This window comes from Artemia franciscana, chromosome 2, assembly GCF_032884065.1.
Source record: "Artemia franciscana chromosome 2, ASM3288406v1, whole genome shotgun sequence".
NCBI classification, from domain to species: domain Eukaryota; kingdom Metazoa; phylum Arthropoda; class Branchiopoda; order Anostraca; family Artemiidae; genus Artemia; species Artemia franciscana.
This window is the reverse complement of record NC_088864.1, coordinates 8,832,032-8,854,539: the sequence shown is the minus strand read 5'-3', so window position 1 is coordinate 8,854,539 and position 22,508 is coordinate 8,832,032. Positions and strand designations below refer to the sequence as shown.

Here is a 22,508-nt window from a genome sequence, read left to right as displayed (position 1 = left end):
ACGCTGAATGCGATGGTGCAAATTTTCTCAGGCTCGTAACTTTTGATGACAAAGACTAAATTTGATGTAACTTATATATTTAAAATCAGCATGAAAATCTGATTGTTTTGATGTATCTTTTAACATCAAAATTTTGTTTTTTAAAGTTTCGTTTACTATTGAGCCGGGACGCTCCTTACTACAGCTCGTTATCACGAACTGTTTGATGGCAAAACTGATATAAAACTATCGTTTTTCCTTCCGTTAATCGTGTCTACTAGTCAGTTTTTTACCTTCACAAAATGTAGCTTTCAGAATAGTGTTCATTACCATCTCCTATTCGTTTTCATATGGATCGCAGTGGTAGTAGCTTGAATTATCTCTTTGTTTTTAAGACGCATCCTTTAATAACTGATTAATCACTTTGCCATATATGATAACCACAATTTTTATAGCATTAATTTTACAATAATGGCAATAAGACTATTCTTTATAAAAATGTGGTGTTTCGTTTATTATAGAACTTTATTTTCGTATTGTTATTTACCTCAAAACATTTACATAAGAAATCTTTAAAGCGAAGAATTCGCCTTTTTGTCACTTCTTTTTTCCATAAAATACTACAAATGATTGCGCATGCGCAAAATGTGACAAAGACTTATTAAAAAGTGCAAAATATTTTAAATCTTGGCGGCAAAATTCTGACTACAAACTTAAGAATGACAAAGTTTTGCGTAAAACTAATAACATAGATGTCAACCAGTAAACTAGAACTGAGAATTCTTGTGATTTGTCAAAAAATTATTAATTGCGTTAGTAAAAATCCGAAACTTCTAAACAATGGTATCCAAAATGGTCAAGGCTTTTTTGTCAAGACTCCGTGACAAAGTGTCAAACCTCTGAATGGCATACCCCAAATTCACCTTACTTGAAAAAAAGCCCGCATGGACAACTTGAAAGCGAAGAAAATGTTGGCCGCGCTTTATGCCTGAAATGGAGTAGCTCAAGAAGGGATTGTACCGTCTGGTCAGATGTTAAATGTTACTTTCGACTTTGGCACACTTGAAAATTCAGTAAACAAATCGCCCACAATCGCTATATTAAGGAGGGTTCATCATGATAACGTGACAAGCTACACAGCTGGGAAAATGTCTGTATCCACAGCCCAAGTACTCGTCCTTCTGATTTTAACTTTCCCCCCCCCAATTGAAAATGACCAGGACAGGACGATGCCTGCCAGGCCTCAGTCAAAGCTATTCAATAGACAGCAATGAGGACGCGAAAAGCATTTAAGTTGTGCCCTCCAAGAGCCTTCAATAATTTGCAGAGTCACGTAATCACTGGATTGATGCACAAAGGGGCAAATTTTAAAAACTATTAGATCAATATGTCAAAATTTGACTATGTTGAAAAAATTCATTCTTACTATTCTGTGACAAACCCTTTATGTGTACTAACGGGCAAATATTGTAGTTTTTACATCAGATACTTGCTATTACTCGTGTGTTTGTTCAAATGTCGCATAAAAAATTTTCATAACGTGGATATTCAATACTATCTTTTCGTTGTTTATCACTAATTAAATGAAAAAACAAGTTTTTTCAACTAAAAGTAAGGTGCAACATTACAACTTAAAACGAACAGAAATTGTTACGAATATGAGGGGGTTGCTCCTCCTCAACACCTTGGTCTTTACGCTGAAGTTCTTTAGTACTTTAGAAAATTGTTCTAATTAAACGAACATAGTGTTTCAGTCGTTCTTAAAGAATTGGACAAAATTCAAACTTTAGAGTAAAGAGCGAAGTGTCGAGGTGTTGAGGCAACAGAAAATGACCAAATGAAAAATCAGCCACACAGTACCATGAAGGCCTAGGTATGCTAAAGAAAACTGTGGAAGATTGAATTATGTCGGCTAGCTTGGCTTTGACAAGATTTTTGAAAACACCAAATTTCAGCTTGAAGATGAATTTGGGGCTGGGGGACATTTGTCCCCCTGTTCCATATCAGAATACGTCCCTGGATTTGAGCCATAATAGGTTCCAAAATAGAGCCTTGATCAGGAATCTTTATGACACCAGATTTGGATTTTACTGACTATAAACATTCATAAATTATGTTTTGTAGTTCTAGGATTTGAATTTTGTATTATGAATTTGAATTATCGTTGTCCAGAAAATAGATATCCAGAAAATCATTCTGAACTATTTATATTTTTGGAAACAGGAAAGAAAAAATTATGGCAACGTTTTAATATTGCAAAGTTTAACTGTTTGAAAAAAATATGGCAAATAGTCGAATAAAGGGTTGCCAAATGTGCCGACTTAAACGGTGAGATTTTTAGATCGTATACCCCATAAAAGAATTATGGCACTTTTTGCAACTGATTTTGAACAAATTTTATACTTTACTATGAGCCCACAACCGTGGACACAATAATTATAATAAACAAAACTAAAGGACAGGCTAATAGAAAAAATCATGAATATGAACTTCCTTAAACAAATAAATATCGCAGCAGTCGGAGACGTTGACAGGAAGCGTTTTTCGCTGCACATGATTAATAAAGTGAAAAAAATCAAAATGAAGTATTGCATTATTAACGACGCAACAATGGATTCGAGAAAGGAAAAGAATTGCATGCTATGATAAACTTATTCTTGTTCCTATAATACCGGAAGGTAGAAAAGAAAATATTTGAAGACGATCATTTGCACTTAAATCACTGGCCATTCAGAAGTCCTTGAAACAAACTACAACCTGTGGTGAAGACTTTGGGGTCTTGTTAGTAAGGCAGAATTGCAGCTATTTATAGGAGCACAATTCATTCACCAAAGACAAAGAGTATGAATTTGAAGGGATTGAATGACCTCCCAAAAATTTAACTTTCGATCCCAATTGCACTGCAAACATTTTTGCTAACTACGGCTGGTCAAGTAAGATAAAGAACCAAAATAAGCGCGCCAAGGAGGATCTGTCTGACTTGGTTTTTTTTGCTTTACAACTTATGAAAAATATTTTCAGTACAATTTAATGTTCTTCGTGAATTTCTTAGCAATCATCTTTGTCACACCCATCTCTTAACAATAATACTTGTGTTAAATTCATTCTTAAAGCAATAAATGAAAAGCAAGTTTTTTTCAACTGAAAGTAAGGAGCAACATTAAAACTTAAAGCGAACGGAAATTTTTATGTATATGAGGGGGTTCAGCCCCCTTGCCAATGCATCGCTCTTTACTCTAAAGCTCGAATTTTGGTCTAATTCTTTAAGAATGACCCCTTAATCACAAAGGGTCTAATTAGAATAAATAGCTCTTAAAGAGCAAGGCATTGCCAAGGGGGCAAACCCCCTCATATAAGTGATATTTTTTAGTTGCTTTAAGTTTTAATGCTGCTCCTTACTTTCAGTCGGGTAATCTTGTTTTTTTTTTTTACTTAATTCTTGATTGTTTTTTTAAATGATGCTGGAAAATCTGGCACCCCTTCATGGAAAATTCCCTTCCCCATGAAAAATTCCGTGAAATAAGCTTTTTCCTCTACCCAATTGAAAAATTTTATAATTCCATATTTTGCAAGTATTTTGATATTGCTTTTCTACGAAGTTTTTTCCGCAATCTCACCTAAAAACTTTTTTCTGGTCTGGGAAAAAGCGGTTAGAACTCCAACTTTCGGAATCAGTGATTTTTTTATGTTTTTTTCCTCGAGACACTCCTTTTTTTCCCCTGAAAAATACCAGACTTTTTATACTTTTTAAAAAAAACTTAAGAGTAAGGCAAAATGCTGATTGACACGAGTGGAGTAACTCGACACCCTTACCCCAAACCCCTCGATATATCCCAGGCTGTACATTCTTAATAAAGAATATATTCATTGTGGATATATCCTTTCCTTTATAAAAAAAAAAAAATAATAATAATGTGGATTGGAAAGTGCATATCTCAGCGTCCCAGCTCGAAATAACATTTAAAAATCAGCAAGATAAAAACAGTAATACTTAAAGCTTAAACATACATGTCCAACAGTTGATCCTTTACTCCATGAGAGGTCTTCCATTGATGTTTCGTCTTCTGATATAGACCTAAAATAAGTACAATGTTAGTGATAGAAGGCTCCTAGGAAGAACCATTCCTAGGGGGAACCGGGATCAGTTGTCCTTTGGCTGGGGAATCGCCCACTTCGAACGAATTTTTCACTTTGATTCAGAACTTTTTGCTTATATTTGAGTTGGGAAAGGGGGGCTGTAATTAACTTTTCCCGGGGTACTAGGGATGTCTCAACTAAACTTTTTTCAAGTGTTTATATTAGTTTATTGGGACTCGAAAGTTGTTTTACAGATTGAGGGGGGTGCTTACTTTCAAAAATCCCACACACCAGATGGCGCACGCCAAGCGTGTTGGAAAGGGTACCAAGCGTGGCGGAAACTCTTCCGCCACAGGCAGAACTGTACGAAACCATTTGCGTTCTGGAATGTACACAAGACTTGACCTAATCCAGAAATTTCGTTCTTGGGGGGGGGGGTCGGAACTTAAAAACACATCAAAAATGTGTTTTCATGCATTTTTATTACCTTTTTAGGAAATAAACAAATTACAGGGCCCCACCCCTCCCTCGAATATAGCATTGATAGAAGGTAGCTAAAAGTTGGTGCCCCTCGGTAGGAATTGCGAAAAATAGTTTGTAAAAAGCAAGAAAAATACAGTACCAGTCATACAAACAAGATGCAATAGACAAAAGGTGTTGTCCCATGATCATAACAGAAGTTTCCAATATTTCTCTAGCTTTTTGGGTAAATATAAGCGAAGGTGTGGGTATATTTTTGAAAACTGAGATACTGATATTTTTCATAAAACCTTTTCTGTAACAATTTTATCTTTTCTTCTATGATTAGTTGAGATCAAATAAGGTGGATTTCTGGACATACATGCACACTGGAATTTATTTCGAAAGACAATAAAAAAAAATCATGCAGAATAGTTGAATCATAACTAAATAATTTGAAAACGGAAAAAAAGAGTTTCTGGGGTTACAAGAGCCAGAGTCCACATCCCTACCGATTTTTGACATTTTTAGAAACCTCGTTAACTCCCCTATTTAAACCCGAGTTGATAGACATGGCCCCCTTTCTTCACACTTAAACTGCCTTCTCGAAGCCCGCACTATTTTAGTAACCTCCCTGAAAGTACGATTTAATTTAGTACACTATACCCAGGTAACCTCAATAAAGCGCCGAACATAATGAAGTGAACTTATTTTTCTGTCACTCACTTATAGACTGCCTAGAATCAAGCATGCAAAGGCATGTCACAACAATGCATAATTTTCATTTCATAGACGCTCCCATTTCATGTAACGGATAATGAAGCCAACTTTGCAGCAGCAATCATTACAGTGAGACATGATACATTGCTCAAACCCAAAAATTCGGGGTTATACTTAACTTGATACCCTGGTAGATGTTTAATTGCCACATAAGGGTAAAATGTCTATCACTACCATGAAAATTCGGTAGCTGGTTTAATTTGCATGGTAATAATATTGAAGGGTGTTTTATTAACATGTGTCAAATAAGATGCTTCCATTATAAGTGATGAATATTCGCATATTATGGAAAGGAGGCTTATAGTAATTATGGTGAATGCTGGAAAGCGCTGTTTATGCGTGAATATAAATCACATCTATCAAAACTACAAAACCTGGATGAAAATATACTGAAATATCTATGGTATTGGGAAAGCAAACTTGAATAAACCTTGCTTTTGTGAGATTTTAAAACATTGGCAAATAGTATTATTAATTAGCCCGCAAGGTAGGAGATAGAAGACATCTATTCCAATAAGTCACCACAACAAGCCCCAAAGGACTGAGTTTGCATTTCTGGGTCGAAAGCAAATTCCTATTATAAACTTACGGCACTAATTTATAGTAGAACACTCAAGGCCATATCCAAGGGGTTAGAGTTTTTACCCCCCGCCCCCTTCCAAACAGTTTTTCCAGGTCGTAAAAATGAAACGAAAATGCGTACAAGCAAATTTTTTATTCTTTTTTTAAGTTTTTGTTTTGTAGCCCCTCTTCCAAAAAAAAATAACACCCATCCTCCGAACAAAAATCCTGGATACTGCCTTGAGAGTACATATATCAAGTAGGTTGACGGGCTCTTAGCACTGTTTCTTCCATGCCATCGGAGAATGTTTCCTAAGGTGCTTAAAGTTTACGTGGGAGGATCTTTCCATCGGCGATATTTTCACGGGGGAAGAGACATTTCTATGAAGGGGGCACCAGGTTTCCCAGTATTATTTGAAAAAACAATCAGAAATTGAATTTAAAAAAATCAACTGAAAGTAAAGATCAATATTAAAACTTAAAACGAACAGAAATTAGTAAATATATGAGGGGGTTCGCCTCCTAGTCAATACCTCGCTCTTTACGCTAAAGTTTTTTCAATATTTCAAAAGAGCTATCTATCCTAATTAAACGGCCTTTGTGATTCAGGGGTCATTCTTAAAGAATTGGAACAAAATTCGAACTTTAGCGTGGAGAGCGAGGTATTGACTAGGTGGCGAAGCCCCTAATATACGTAATATTTTCTGTTCGTTTTAAGTTTTAATGTTGCTCCTTACTTTCAGTTGAAAAAACTTGTTTTTTTAATTAATAGTAAAAGGATCGAAAATTTCAAAGTTTTCAAAAAGATCGAAGATTTTCCAAACAATGTAATAGGATACCAAAGGTAAAACTTAACGAACAGAAGTTATCGTATGTGAGAGAAATGCCCCCCCCCCAAATCCCTCACTCTTTGCGTTAGGGTTTGAAGAGCTCATTTGAAAGCATTTTAAAGTGCAACAAATATAGCCAGGTAACTGTAAGTGTTTCATTTACTGCAGACTGTTTGAACACAAACACTTGATCAACTGATGTATTTTATCATTCAACTGAGCCACATCCAAATCCATTGAAATCATGGGCGTAGGCAGCGTCTTTTCTAGGGGGGCGTCCAATTCTGTTACGGAAGGGGGGAAGCTGAAGTTGCATTGGCAGTTCACGAAACCTCACATCACCAGCAATTTCTGTCTTACCTTTTGAAATTTATATCCATCAATAATCGACAAAAATCATAAATCATCAATTAGCTTTAGCATTAATCTTCTTAGATTACTGTACTTCTTGTAATACTATAATGATACTATAAATAATAATACTATAAATACTATAAATACTATATCTTCTTGTAATACTATAATGTAATAAACCAGCTATCCTACTTTCAATTTCCAGGAAACACAACCGCCATTAAAGCGATTTGACACACAGTTCATCACACTACGATTCACATATCACACTACGATCACATTATGGTTAGATAACAGCTTCTTGTTCTAAGAATTCAATTCAAAAGTTTAAAGTTGGGCGACATTAAATATCAAAATTCATGTATCTATATATTGGACCAAAAATTAATATTGAATATCGAAATGTAAATATCAATATCACAAACAATATTTGGAAATTTCTGTTTATTTTCAGCTTTTTCAACCATCTACCAGAGAACATCCAAGAGAAAAATTCCAACATACAAAAAGCTCTCGTCAATATCTAGTGTAAATTTAATGTTCTAGGGGGGAGCAGCTTCCTCCCCGCCCCCCGTCCCTATGCCCATGAATGATATTATAGTGAAAAGAATGACATCTATTATTAAGACAGATAGTTAATAAAGTAAGGAGTCTAGACACGCCTTCTAAAAGGTTGAAAATTATTACAAACTTTCTAACATACATGGACTTGGGGATGGCGGTCCTCCTTCGTATGTTCACTTTAAAATATGAACCGTGAACCCAGAAGATATTTCTCACTTAAGGGCAAAAAAGAAAAAGGATGGCGGTCCTCCTTCGTATGTTCGCTTTAAAATATGAACCGTGAACCCAGAAGATATTTCTCACTTAAGGCCAAGAAAAAGTCTCATGAAATTATGCAATTAAATACATGTAGCGAGCTCTTCCAGCCTTTTTAAAAGCGTAAAAATGTTTAGAAAGTGCAACATTTTATAAAATGTTTAAAATAGTTAACATTTAAGAAAAATATTTAAACATATAAAACACAGGCGATAAACAAAGAAAATTAATTTGGCAAAGTCCTCAAGCAGTGATATTGAATGAGATCGCGCCCCTATATTAAGTATTTCATAGATCCAATAGTGAAAATATATAGTTTTATATTTAAATTCTCACTTAAATTAGTCAACATAAAAAAGCTCAAAACGAGAATCAACCTAGAAGTAATTCCTAGTTCAAAGGTTGGATTAAAAAGAATCCATATTGAATAAATATGGTCATTTTGAGCTAAGAAAACACAACTTTTGTCCAACCAATAAACAATAATACTCATATCAAAGCCAAAATATCATTGAAGAAAATATACACTTTTACGCACAAATTATCTTGAATTCTTATGTTTATTTAAAGCATTCAATAATCATCTGATCAATCAATCAGACAGCGAGGCACCTTTGCCTCAGCTTAAAATAACAATTAAACTCGCCCAAATACGAATTGACGGCTTATGCTTTAGTAATAATTCACTATAATTGCTTATGACAGATTAAACAAACTTTTAGTCAATTATAGCTGTAAGGAAAGATTTACGCTTGCTTTACATTGTCTTTACAGCTATTTTTAAAGCCTTAAACAAAGAGTATGGGAAACTTGTGAGAGTTGAAACAGGTGACAATGTAAAAAATAAAAATGAGGCAACCGCCATCTAGTGTTTAGCTATTTTGTTCTGATTCTAGCTTACCCTTTTTACTCAAGGCTTTTTTAAAGCCTTAAACACAGGGCGTGGGAAAATTGAGAGACTTCAAAACTGGCGATATTACCGACAAGAAAAAACGAACCAACTGCCATCTAGCGTTTAGCCATTTTGTTCCGATTTGAACTTACCCTTTTTAACTAAGGTTTTTTTAAAGTCTTATATACAGAGCATGGGACAATTGAGGGACTTAAAACTGGCGACAGTGTCAACAAGAAAAATGAACCAACCGCCGTCTCGTTTTTCGCCATTTTGTTCCGATTTTACCTTATTTTTTTTTATCCAAGGCCTTCTTAAAGCTATTTAAATCCCTAAACACAAAGAATGGGGAATTTGGGCGACTTAAAACTGGCGACAATGTCGACAAGAAAAATGAGCCAACTGCCATCTAGTGTTTAGCTATTTTGCTCCGATTTTAGCTTACCTTTTTTACCCAAGGCTTTTTAAAGCCTTTAACTCAGAGCATGGGAAAATTGAGAGACTTACAATTGGCGATAATGTCGACAAGAAAAATGAACCAAAAGCTATTTAGCGTTTAGCCAATTTGTTCCGATTTTAGCTTACCCTTTTTACCTAAGGTTTTTTTTTCAAAACCATAAACAAAGAGTATCCGAAGCTTCTGGTAATAATGACAAAAAGAAAAAAGAACCAATATCATCTAGCATTCAGCGGTTTTGTTTCTTTTTTAGCTTTAACTTTTTATCTAGTAGGCTACTTTTTTAAAGTAATTTTTAAAGCCTTTAACACATAGCATAGGAAACTCATAAGATTGGTAATTGGTATTGATATCGAACCCAGGGGAGAATTTCAGGCGAGGCCCCAAGATTCAAGAATATCATGATTTTTCATGTTTTTCATAACCTAATATAATTTTGTGTTAAAGAACATGAATACATGAAGTTTTTATTTGAAAAGAAAGTCAAACCATTCCTGGTAACGAACAGTAAGTAAAGAGTAACCCTTGTCAATGAAAAACGAAACTCTAAAATAAGTGTCGCAACAGCATTATATTCTTCAAAGGTTATGACTTGTATAGTGGTTTCAAATACATAAAATTTATTAATTCCACAGCTACCTATCGAACGCTATAAGAATAAGAAAATTTTATATGATTTTAACAAATAGGATAGACCGCCCCAAGATTTCTACAGTGTGTTTCGAGAAGGAATTTCACTTCTACTTGTGCTTGTTTAAAAAACAAGATCTTTAGATCTAGTGTATTGAAACGCCAGAAGTAAGTCAAACACTTGAAATTGCCAACTGATTACTGCTACATTCTAAAATGTTTTCAGGAAAGTTATAGTCAAGGTTTATCAAAAACCGAGGAAGTAGCCCTTTTGATTTATTAAACACTTTCAGTTCGTTAGAAGTTTTAGTATCGCTTTTTACTTTCACTCGAATAAGCTGGTTCTTTTTCTTTTATTTAACCCTAAATCAGGACCGACTCTGCACACAGGGCACATCTAAAAAATGTTAGGGGTTCTCAATTAGTCTTGCTCACTTTTTATGAGATCCTCGGAAGAAGTAATATTACATATTGCACAGTAACTTCATAAACACACGTTTAAAAGCAACACTTCAGCCTTTTTTCTATATTTATTTTGTCAAAAAAAATAGACTTTTGTTTGTAAGATGAAATTCCTTGGGAAGCTTTAACTTAATAAAATCTCTAGGTTTCCACATACATGGCGCAAAAGCAGATAGCCGTCGGTCCGAATGCCACCGATGGCAGATCTTACAGAGGATATTTTTTATTATTCGTATGATTTTGATGTAATTTATCTGTTTTCCACTATTTTCCCTAATCGTTACTGCAATCCTTCCTGAATTGAAAAAAACAAACAAAACACTTCTTTGAAGAAATTATTTCATCAGGAATTAGTGGGAAACAAATAATCTTCCCACATCCCACTCTCCGTTCTCGAGAAATCACTTTTGATCGGTAGACAATATAAAGAATTTCAGGTAGACACCGTAATTACAACAAAACTTTACTGTGAAAGGTAGTCAACTTGATCAGCATTAAATTTTGACTAATTTGCCAAGGTTTTATGGCAATGATGTTCCTAACTGAAGGTAAAATTGCAGCTTCTTTCATCAAGCAAATTGTCAACCCAATATTGAGCCGCAGACGCTTCGGTATTTCTGTTACCAGGGCAAATATGGCCGGTTTTACACCATTTTCTGGTGCAAGTTATTAACAAGCAAAGTGGAAAACGTGAAGCGGAAAACTGTCAAGCTCTGCGAGATCTGTTGGCTTATCTAAATTTGTGCTTCGAAGAAAGGTCTCTTCTAACAGGACTCCAAACAATACATAAAACTCCGCATTATTTAGAAGTGAATATCCATTTCTGTTTTAATTTTAAACTATTTTTCAGTGTTTCAAAATGCTTTATTTCACTATTATTCGATTTACAAAAATGATAAAAATGAATCTCAACCTTTTTTTAGGAGCAGCTATAAATATTGACTGAAACTAAAATTATAGAGGTAGGGTGACTTCAGGGGCGTAGCTATAGTGTTTTTATTGGGTGGGCACGAGGGGGTGCTATAGAAGTAGGTGCTATTCAAGGGGCAGTGAAGAAAAGTAACTATTTAACAAACACACTACTTGGTGAATTTAAAAGCATTACACAATACATTATAAACAATAAACACACATTAAACAATCTTAAATATAAGTGCTGCTCTATAATAAGTATTTCTATAATTGTCAGCAATGAGCTGCTATAGACAACGGAAATAAAGCACAAAGAAAATTTCGGGATGGCGAAGGTGAATGTTGTATACACTTGGCTTTTTCAGCCAGACTCACCACTAATGCTGTTGTATACACCCCCCCCCCCGCTTCCCCCAACCCCCAAACCCAGCACAGGATGCTCAATATCATATTTGAACCAAGCTCTATTGTAATAGCACCAGGTATCGCGCTATTCATTTGCTGGTAATTTTGAACGGATTTTGACTCTGTAAGATTTAATTTGTTGTACTAAACTTTTAATATACGTGATTTATCGAGACATTTATGATTTTAGCGCAATAGCGCTGTCTAAGTAAAGATACACGATGAGTCGAAGCATTATCAAAGGTTGTATATCATAATATTGAGACATATTCCTCATAGTTAAATAGCGACCGTGTTTCAAATTTGAAACTATTCAAAAAATTAAGAATTATAAACTTATCCGTTGGCCATTGTTTGACAAAGAATATCCAGAAAATCTTAATAATTTTTGGCATCATTGCGGCAAAAACATTAAATTAATTTTAAATTGCTCGAGATGCCAATTGGAAGGGAAAATTACCTTCCCAATTGTGTCTTTGTTAAAAAAAAAAACCAATTCTATAAAAATTACACAAGTGCTTTTCTTGTGTAAATCGGAGTAGGAGGTTATACATTTCCGAAGTAGGGTTACATTGAATATCGTTTTTATGTCTATAATTCCCTTCACAAGCCAAGCTCGGTCTCCTAATGCAAGCATGATACAACTGATCAAACAGTTGGTGGTAACGAAGTGTAGTAAGGAGCGACCCGGCTCAATAGTAACCGAAACTCTAAAAAATGGAATTTTGATACCAATAGTTACATCAAAAGAATCGCATTTTAATGCTGATTTAATATACCCATCAAAAGTTACGAGCCTGATTTGCCTCATTTTAGAAAATACGAGGAAACACCCCCTAAAAGTCATACAATATTAACGAAAATCACACCATTACATTCAGCGTATCAGAGAACCTTGTTGTAGAAGTTTCAAGCTCCTACCTACAAAAATGTGGAATTTCGCATTTTTTGCCAGAAGACAGATCACGGATGCGTGTTTATTTATTTTATTTTTTTCCAGGGGTGATCGTATCGACTGAGTGGTCCTAGAATGTCGCAAGAGGGCTCATTCTAACGGAAATTAAAAGTTCTAGTGCACTTTTTAAGTGACCAAAAAAATTGGAGGGCACCTAGGCCCCCTCCCACGCTCATTTTTTCCCAAAAGTCACCGGATCAAAATTCTGAGATAGCCATTATATTCACCATAGTCGAAAAACCTAATAACTATGTCTTTAGGGACGACTTACTCCCCCGCAGTCCCCGTGGGAGGGGCTGCAAGCTACAAACTTTGACCTGTGTTTATATATAGTAATGGTTACTGGGAAGTGTACAGACGTTTTCAGGGTTTTTTTTTTGTTTAGGGGGAGATTTCAGGGGAGAGTATTTCCACGGAGAAACTTGTCATGGGGGAAGAGAATTTCAATGAAGAGGGCACAGGATTTTCTAGCATTATTTGAAAAAACAATGAAAAAATAAGTATGAAAAGTTTTTTTCTACTGAAAGAAAGGAGCAGCATTAAAACTTAAAACGAACAAAAATTATTATGCATATGAGGGGCTTACCTCCTCGTTATACCTCACTCTTTACGCTAAGGTATTTTTAGTAATTTCAACTATTTATTCTACGGCCTTTGTGATTCAGAGCTCATTCTTAAGCAATTGGGGCAAAATTCAAGCTTTAGGGTAAAGAGCGAGGTATCGAAAAGGGTTGAACCCCTTCATACACGCAATAAAAGCATACGAATATAGAAGTTCGTTACGTAAATTAATTCGCAAGTTATGTATATTTTTAACCAATGAAAACGTTTGTAAAAAATTAAAAGTTGTAGTTGCTTTTTTAAGTAATCAAAAAATTGGAGGGCAACTAGGTCTCCTCCTTCGCTTCTTTTTTTTCAAAATTTCCCGATTAATTGCAATTAATTAATATGCAAATTTCGTTTTAATTACTTATGTGCGAAGAGCCAAGATCAAAACATGCATTAATTCAAAAACGTCCAGAAATTAAATAAAAAAAAAAGTTTTTTTAAATGAAAGTAAGGAGCAACATTATAACTTAAAACGAACAGAAATTACTCCGTATATGAAAGGGGCTTTTCCTCTACAACGCCCCGCTCTTTACGCTAAAGTTTCTTACTGTTTTAAAAATAGAGTTAAGAGAAAGAGTCAAACTTTAGCGTAAAGAGCAGGGCGTTGAGTAGAATAAGAATAAATTCCAGATAAGAATAAAATTTGGTGTCCTTTTCCGCCTATTTGAACCCCTATATCTGTAATTTTCAATCTAAAGATAGCCTACCTTCAGTCAATTCAGGATTTTCATTTGCGAGGGGAGACATTTTTTGGGGGATTGCCAAAAAAATCACAAAACGCATCAACAACTTGTTTAAATTCATTTTGTTACTTTTTACAAGTCGGAATTTTTTTTCTTGGGGGGGGATTAGCTTGGTACCCCTTCCCCTGGGTACGGTCTTGCCTTCAACAGTTCAGCTACAAAATCTACGGAAGGAAAGGGGAATAAAGACTAGTGGAAGAAATCAATATAGTTGACAGCAAATAGCCAATATATAGCCATAACCATATAGAGCCACATATAGACTATCCAAAGATTGCTTCAACATTCGCCTCTAAGATTGGGTAAAAACAATTCCCAAAAGTAATGCGGTTTCTGGGGTCATAAGCGCACTAAACAAATGCACTATTAGGGTATATGTCTCTCCTTAAAATCACAAAGCGTTGCTATTACTAATGTATTTGTGTATTTTGTTGTGCATTTGTGTATTTACCAACGCAGGCACATATGCAGGATGTGCTCCGGTTGGGGTCAATAATACAAATAATTCTGGGCGAGATGAAAAAAAGGGTATTCGTCTATTATATAAAACATACTCGAGAAGTGAAGTTTGGTTAATGCTAATGGAAAAAAAATATGATGAAAATAGAATACTTTATTAGCAAAATTGTGAAAACTACAACTTGGAAATATGCTCGCAGAACGCAGAAATGTCCTCAAGAATCGCGTTAAAATGAACTCCGCCTTTACTGCCGCCCGCTACTATGTACTCTCCTAAGTATGAATGTAAATAATGACGGGATATACCTCGGTGCCGTTTGGTCCTCCCCTTTGCGGAACCCTACATTCTCTCTATTGGGTAGAAGCACCGGTTTCTGGGTCGACACAATTGTTTTTGTGGTTCATCTTCAGATGAGTGAAACCTGCTTGTTACCCCTTATCCTGGAAAAATATAATTGCCTGTTCTACGGTCCTTGGCAAATCCCAAAACTTATTTGAACATCCTTGGTGAGACACTATAGTCTATCACTAGTCAAAGCAAACTAACCATGTGTCCTCAAGAATCGCGTTAATAATGAACTAAAATGAACTAGGTCAAGAATTGCGTCAATAATGAACTGTTCATTGTCTTTGAGACGGTCAGCCGACGTCGAAACCCCCAATTTAATAATTCATAAATGACCTTCAGAACTTTGCAAATAAAGTATTCTATTTTCGTCATATTCTATTGTCACCAAACTTCACTTCTCGAGTGTGTTTTATATAACAGACAAGTAGCAAAAAAAATTACGAAATTTTGAATAAGAAGTACTTGGAAATTCAAAAAAATTCAGGATTATTTTTGAAGGGGCAGGCCCCCAGGTCTTCTTTCAATGAAAAATTCATGTATCAGCATAATTCGTCAGTCTGTTCGCTGCTTCTGAATTTGCTATAACACTTCCCAAAAGTTAGAAAGATTTTGGTTTCGAAACCCACAAATCAATTACTAGGAAATAGGTCGTTAGCACGATATATATGTATATACAAGATATGATTGATACGACAGTAACGTTGTACAAGTGACCCCTATATCTGTCAAACTGAATTACGTCATCTCATGAATCACAGCAAACATGGTCGCTTGTCTCCACAATTTATGCGACAATTACGCCTTGACATGGATTTCAATTTAAATTCCGTGAAGCTGACTTTTAAGTGCTTCGTTTACATTTAAATAGCCAAGTTTTCCACTGTTAAACTAACAAACATGGCATCAGATGTTGAGCCCAGTTCAAGCTAACTGGGCTGTTCTTATCGTGCGAGTACATAGCCCATTTCCCTCCAGACACCAAATGCCAAATGATTTCCACCGATGTATCCCAGTATTTTGCATATAATTGGCCTTTTTCTGCTTTGACTATTTAGCAGTGGCCGTTCTGGCCTCTATCGCGCCCGGGGCAAAACCTAGATTAGCTCCCTCCCTCTGTCTCCCACAGAATTTCAGGCTAAATTTTAACAAAATTTTCATTTTTAACATTTAAGTTTATTGTGATTTTATTAATGAATTAATAATTTAGTAATTATTTTCATTTATTAACTACACCCTCTACATTATTTTAATAAAAATAAAATTTCAAATTACAAAATGATTATTACCCTTAGATTATTTATTTAAAATCCCTCTATCCCTCCGTTAGAAGGCAACAATGAATATGCAACAAAATGACAATTAGCACAACTAAACTGTTTTAAGATTATTTTTGTTTCTCTCACAAGCCCAAAGCTTTCTCTTTTTTTCCGAAATTACTTATAATTTTTTGCATTGTCCTGCTTTGATGAATTCCCCTACTACACCATAAAATGAAAAGAAAGAAACACGTTTAACTTTTCTTTTTTTTTATTACAGCATTTGGACTCATCTTACAGACATCAATGGTGGCCAGTGTTTACCCCTCGGAAAATACCCCCAGCGTAAAATTATCCCCCTCCCCAACAAAGAAAAGTAATAAGTTCTGTTAAGCCAAAAACAAGTAGAAATAAATTCAAATAACTTTCAAAGCGTAAAACCACCAGAAATCACCATCAATAGATTAATTAAACCCAAAACGAACAGAAACTACAGCAAATAACCAAGTTAAACTCAAAACGAGCAAAAACTAACATGAGTAGTGCTGACAACCCCCTCCAGACCAAATCTCAAGACCAGAACATAATTTAAACTTTACAGAAAATAAAAATACATTTTGAATGTTTTCACTTTTTTGACTTTAATAGATAAAGAAGTATTAACACTTTAATGAATAAATATCAGAATATGTGCATGTTTTTTTTGTAAAGTGAAAATTATGTTCTGATCTTGAGAAGACATGGGGGTTGCCAGTCCTACTTCTGTTAATTTTTGCTCGTTTTGAGTTTGATTAGGTTATCTATTGTAATTTTTGTTCATTTTGGGTTTCATTTATTTATTTATGGTGATTTTTGGTAGATTTTCCTTGGAAGGAAAAATCTAATTCGCAGAATTTGACAACGAATTCGTTCGTAAAAACTTAAACAATAAGAATTTGGTGGTTCCCAAAGCCAACTATACTTTCAAAGGAAAGCTAAGCCTTCTTAAACCTTTTGGTGTCATATGTTTTTAACTTAATTTTGATGATTTTTTGCCTACATTTTTTTTTCTAGTGGGCAGTAGGCCCACTACTGCCAAAAATTGCAGAAGTTCATATGGAAGTCTTTTCAACAAGGTAAATTCCTCTTTTTCACTTTCCTTAGCACTTCTCAACGAAACTAAAAAAAACACAACTCAAATGAAACTCTAAAATTTTGAAAACCCTCTTTTCCGCGGGGGGAGAGGAAAATTTCCACGGGGGCATTTTCCGGAAGGCAAACGCATAGAACGGACATCAATATATGTGACAATAACGCCTTGACGTAAATTTCAATTTAAATTCCATGAAGATGACTTTAAGTGATTTCGAATGGACAATATTATCTAAGTGTTTCATAGTGGGGTTATCAAGCCCTGGTCAAGCTGAGGCTTAACTTATAATTTAATGCAATAATGGTTACGTGAATAGGGATGAGTTGCTTACAACATTTTTGAAAGAGAAAGATGAAGGTTTGATAAAAATACTTTCACAGAAAAATGTAATGTTTCTGGCTGAATTCTACAAATTTTGTAATTTTTCTATTAGTTGGTCCCCATGAGGACCAGTGAACAGCTGCGGGTTCCCACACTCTTACACAGCAATGAAGACAAAAGTAGATACAAGGGAATGTGTAACACGTAAATGTTAATTTTTAAATAGATAGAAAAAAATAATCTACATCCATTTATTTTCTATCAGTCGGTATTAGTGAAACTGAACTTATAAGACAGATAATCGTTTCTCAGACAAGACTTTCATTATTGTTAATCAAATCTACATGGAAAACAAAGTAAAGGAACGGAGGCCAACAGAGCTATGTATACTCCTCCTCCGTCCCAATCCATTTATAGTATCCATCTTTACATCCTCCCAATAAGTTATAATTTCCCTTACATTGTTCCTTACAACCTCCTCCCAGCCAATACGGAGACGACTTGCTATTCGTTTGGCCAGAGTGGTGGTAGGAGGATGAAACTTTCCTGGACGAATTCAGAGTGGAATTTGTAATTTTAAGCATATTTGGTAGAAGACCTTACTTTTGATTAACAACGACGAAGACAACACTACATTTTCATCATGCAAAAAATGAGAAGATAATGAAGGATTTGTGAAGACACTGAATAACAAGGTTGTACAATATGTTTGAATATTTCGGCCACATATTCAACACCCATCATCAGCGAAAAACAATATAAAATAAATAAAAAGAAAACAAACTTACTCAAAAATTACATCAACATAGGTTCGGCCAAGACTGACAAAACAAAAAAGTTATTCATTCAAGCTACCTGGATCGTTTAAATATTGGAACAATTCTTCAGACCACAGCATTGCCAATGGTTTCTTATATTATTTTTCTCTGCATAAATAACTGCATATCGTCAGCCCGGTATCAAAAGGACGTATCTCCATAATTGTAAATGTTCTGTAGAACAAAAAAACCTTACAGGTTGTTTATTTCCCCTCCGGTAACCGCGAAACAAAAACAGCTCGATTTGGAAATCGATCTTTTTTGTTTTGTTTTACGGTTATTGAAGGGGAAATAAAAAGTTGTGAGGTTTTTTTTTGCTCTTCTGAACATTTACAATTATGGAGATAAGTCCTTATAATACCCGACAGACGATATATAACCTTTTCTGTGCTATAGAAACGTTATTAAGTGACAAAATATTCCAAATTAAATAGTCCATGTTCAAAACTGTATCCAGGGGGAGGGCTACCGGGTCTGAAACCCCTCCAAAAATTCTGACTCGTAAGAAAGTAACAAAAACGCATATACACAAATTTTTGATGAGTTTTGTAAAGCTTTTTGTGTACCCCCCACGCCTCGGACAAAATCCTGGATACGGCCCAGTTTAAGAGAAAAGTTGTACAAGTACTAAATGTGACGTTGTTTTCACTTTAACTCGGAGCGTTGAAAGACTGTCAAATGTTGCATCAATCATCCACGGAGTTGACAAGATGAGACAGTAACAAGCCCCAATAATCTGACTGGAACAAAATGCTGTCAACCATAGGTCACATCATCTGACAACCATTTGTAGGCTTAACATGAATGGATGTTGACCTAAATTTCTTTTAGTTTAAATTTCCCTATCTTGATAATTCCCTAAGTATTTAGCAGCTCTATCAGGAAAAAAAGAGGATGTATTGCAGAAATATTCATAAGAGCTAGCTTTTACAGCCTGGGACCTAGCCTGAAAAAAAGTTTAAGGACCAAAAACCGACATTGACTTGAGCTGACAGGCAAATTTGGGTGGGATAGCAAAACCTATTCAATGGCCTAAAATCATATTGTTTTCAGCTAAAATAGCGTTAAATAACAGTTCGAATAGGGATAAATCCTTGTATAAGAGATAAATATCCTTAGACATAGAGATAATATAGGGACAAACATCCAGTATATTTTTTGATTGTATTCCCCTCTCTAATAATAGGATTTATCCCTATTCAAACTGTTATTTATCGTTATGGAAAGGCAGTACAGTCTTCGATATTACCTATATTGGTGTTTCCCAAAATTTCAGTGATTCCATAAAAACTAAAAAAGGGGAGGAAACGTAAACACTGGCATTAGACGCGATATAGAGGGGAAGGGGCTAGACCTCTAAAAGCTCCATACTGGGATGGCTACCTATAAAAACATGATTTTTGACACTTATCTCGAGGTAACCAACGAATATAAAGCTAGAAGCAATTCATTTAGAAGTCAGAAACTCAACCGTCGAAATAATGAACTGGGAGTAAAATGCAACCCTAGCAAGTAGTAACTAAAAAACAAAATTCGGAAACAATTTTTAAATTATATCTCCAATTTATGCTGATTCCAATAATTTGTAAAAACATGAAGTTTAAAGACACCCATCAAAAGTTATTAGCATAAGACATTTTTAGAATATGAAGTGATCGCAGGGGAGATAGATACCCTTTTCCCATTTCTTTTGCAACTATCCTTACACTTCGTTATCTTGGATGTAAAAAAAGAAACGTATTTCAAAAAATATAAATAATTCATCTTTTTATGACTGGCTCTTAACCATACCTATATTTGCGCTGATTCTTCTGTATTTTATCGCAATATCGTATATCTTTACAAAACGTTGCTTTTTCCTTTACGTTTGTACTCCAAAGTTGAAGGGCAGTCAAGCTTCTTGTCGCCTTAGAAGCGAATTACAGAAAATAGATCCTCCCTGTTCTTTTCTGTTCTTTCTTCAGGTTCCGTTCGTTAAGTTCTTTAATTCTGCAATACCCTAACATGACTTTAAAAAAGATTATGTAACAAAAAACAGTTGTCAAGTTCATCAAAACAAGGGTTCAAGAATTACACCGAGTTTCAGTTCTAAACTAAAACTTGAAGAACAATTTTCCATTCTTTATATTGGAGCGTCAAGCAAGGACGGTCTCGGACCCCACCCCCACAATTCTCCGTTTTTTGGAATTTCTGGCAGAGGCAGTTTTAGGGGAGAGATAGAGGGGGCACATGCTCCGGTCTCAGAAAGTTTAGGGACGAAAAAATTTCAAATCATAATCTAACATTGATAATGTAATTTTTGAAATTTTATTTTGGTACTTGTGCATTATCCGGTTCAGATTCGACAAATAAAGTTTGGTTAATCATATAGAAGAATACGGAAATACGCTACTTTGATGGAATACATGCTACTTTACTTTAGTAACAAAATTATGAAAACAACAACAAAGAATTATGGTGGGGGGCGCAGAGAAGGTGTTATATTAAATACCTAACTTAGCCCAATCAAAATACCAAAACATAGATTTCAACTGAGCCTAAGCTAATTTTCTACGTATACTGCCGGCAAAAAACCGGTTATTATATTTCTGTAGATTCACATTCTCAAGTGTGTACCGAATAATGCAAAAGTACCTTTGTTTTTATTAGAATAAAGTAGACGAGACCTTAATAAATGAAAATAATTAGTCAAATATTAATTAATTAATAAAGGAAAAATTAGTCAAAAACGAAAAGTTATTTATCAAATTACAACAATTAATAACAGATAAAAAAAATAAAAAGTTATTCAATCAATAAATTGAAAATAATTTTGGTACTAAATGAAAATTTTGTTAAATTTCGCCTACAATTTTTGTGGGAGAGAGGGGGAGGTGCTTATCAAAATTTTGCCCAGGCGCAGAAGAGGCCAGAACCACCACTGATTTTTGGGTATTTCTTATTCAAATTAAAAATTTTTGGTATTATTATCTCCTGCCCTTTCCCGGAATACAAAAAAGTCATGCGTGGATGCTTGGTGTCAAGTATTCCTCCCAATTTTAATATGCCTACATTACTTCGAGAGCCAGAGAGAATTTAACAAATCCCGTAAATTAATCATTTGCCTACAACTAAATGAAAGTGAAGTCGTTTTGAAGTGTCACAACTTCAGCGGGACGGTCATTTTTAAAGAATACTTAAAATTCCTGAAGTTTACTATTCAATATAAAGGCATTCATCATTTAAACAATTGCCTCTTGACCATGACGAAGGTAGATGGGGGGTCGTCGCTCATATATTTTGGGCGTTCCGATTTATTGGTCCTGTATTTTTATTTTTAGATGCAACATAAGGGTAAATTAGCAGTCCTTGAAAGCCATTTAGATACTTATATTCAAGGTTAGGAGAAACGGCCGCACAGGTTGTAATGTTTTAATATATTATTGTAAATTTCTGTCTTTAGATACATAGGAAAGATTAAAATTATTATTAAATTTCACTTCTTCTGACTCTTTTGTGTCTTTTATTTATACTAAAAAATATCCAATGATGCTAAAACGGTTAATCCAACGTTTTGCATGCCTCAAAATGGTTTTAGGGGTCAAAATTTAATAAGGAGGGGGGATAGGGGTCTTTTCAAGCAATTCCCGGGAGAACTTTTCCTGTATACATGGACTGTTGTCTCTAAAAAAGTCTCTATATCTCAAGTCCTCCAACCCTTCTCCAAATCCAAATTATAAATAACTTTTTTTACCTAAATAATTTCTAGTAAAAAGACTCCTTTTTAGGCTTTTTGTCACCTCTCTCCACTCATTTTGCCAGTTGTAGTCGGCAGCTCCGGCCTTCGCGTGAATTAACCATAAAAAAAATTTCATGTTGAGTTTCAAAAGTTTTGACAGAAAATTTCGGATTCTATCCATTTTACATTTATATTAATTAGTAGCGGTTTTAAGCCTCAAAATATGGGGGGCAAGGTATACCATAGGAGTGTGAAAATACAAAATGAAAGTAATTTCAAGTCAGATGTCATAAGGACTGGGTAGCAGCTGCTCCCTGCCAAGGCCTAGAACCGCCACTGATAGTAATGGCCAAGCTAGAGCAATTTGCTCCCAGAAAGTCAAAATAACTACTGTCATAATTAGATGGGTGGCTTCTGGGGGGGGGAGGGTGGTAAGGCGGCTTTTGGATGGTCAAAAGTGGTTATTAATAACCATCATTTGTACATTTTAGCCAGTTTTTTAAAACAATTTTCTATGGGTCCTTAAACAAT

The 22,508-nt window shown here is 34.9% G+C and overlaps 1 protein-coding gene across 1 annotated transcript in view; it reads right to left on the bottom strand.

The window, feature by feature from the left end:
* The window catches only part of LOC136037049 (calcium-activated chloride channel regulator 1-like), a 129,827-nt gene that overhangs the window by 52,410 nt on the left and 54,909 nt on the right, over positions 1-22,508 (bottom strand). The window contains exon 4 of the mRNA XM_065719480.1: positions 3,988-4,054. Coding sequence (XP_065575552.1) covers positions 3,988-4,054 — 67 coding nt within the window. The remainder of the gene's footprint in view (positions 1-3,987; positions 4,055-22,508) is intronic.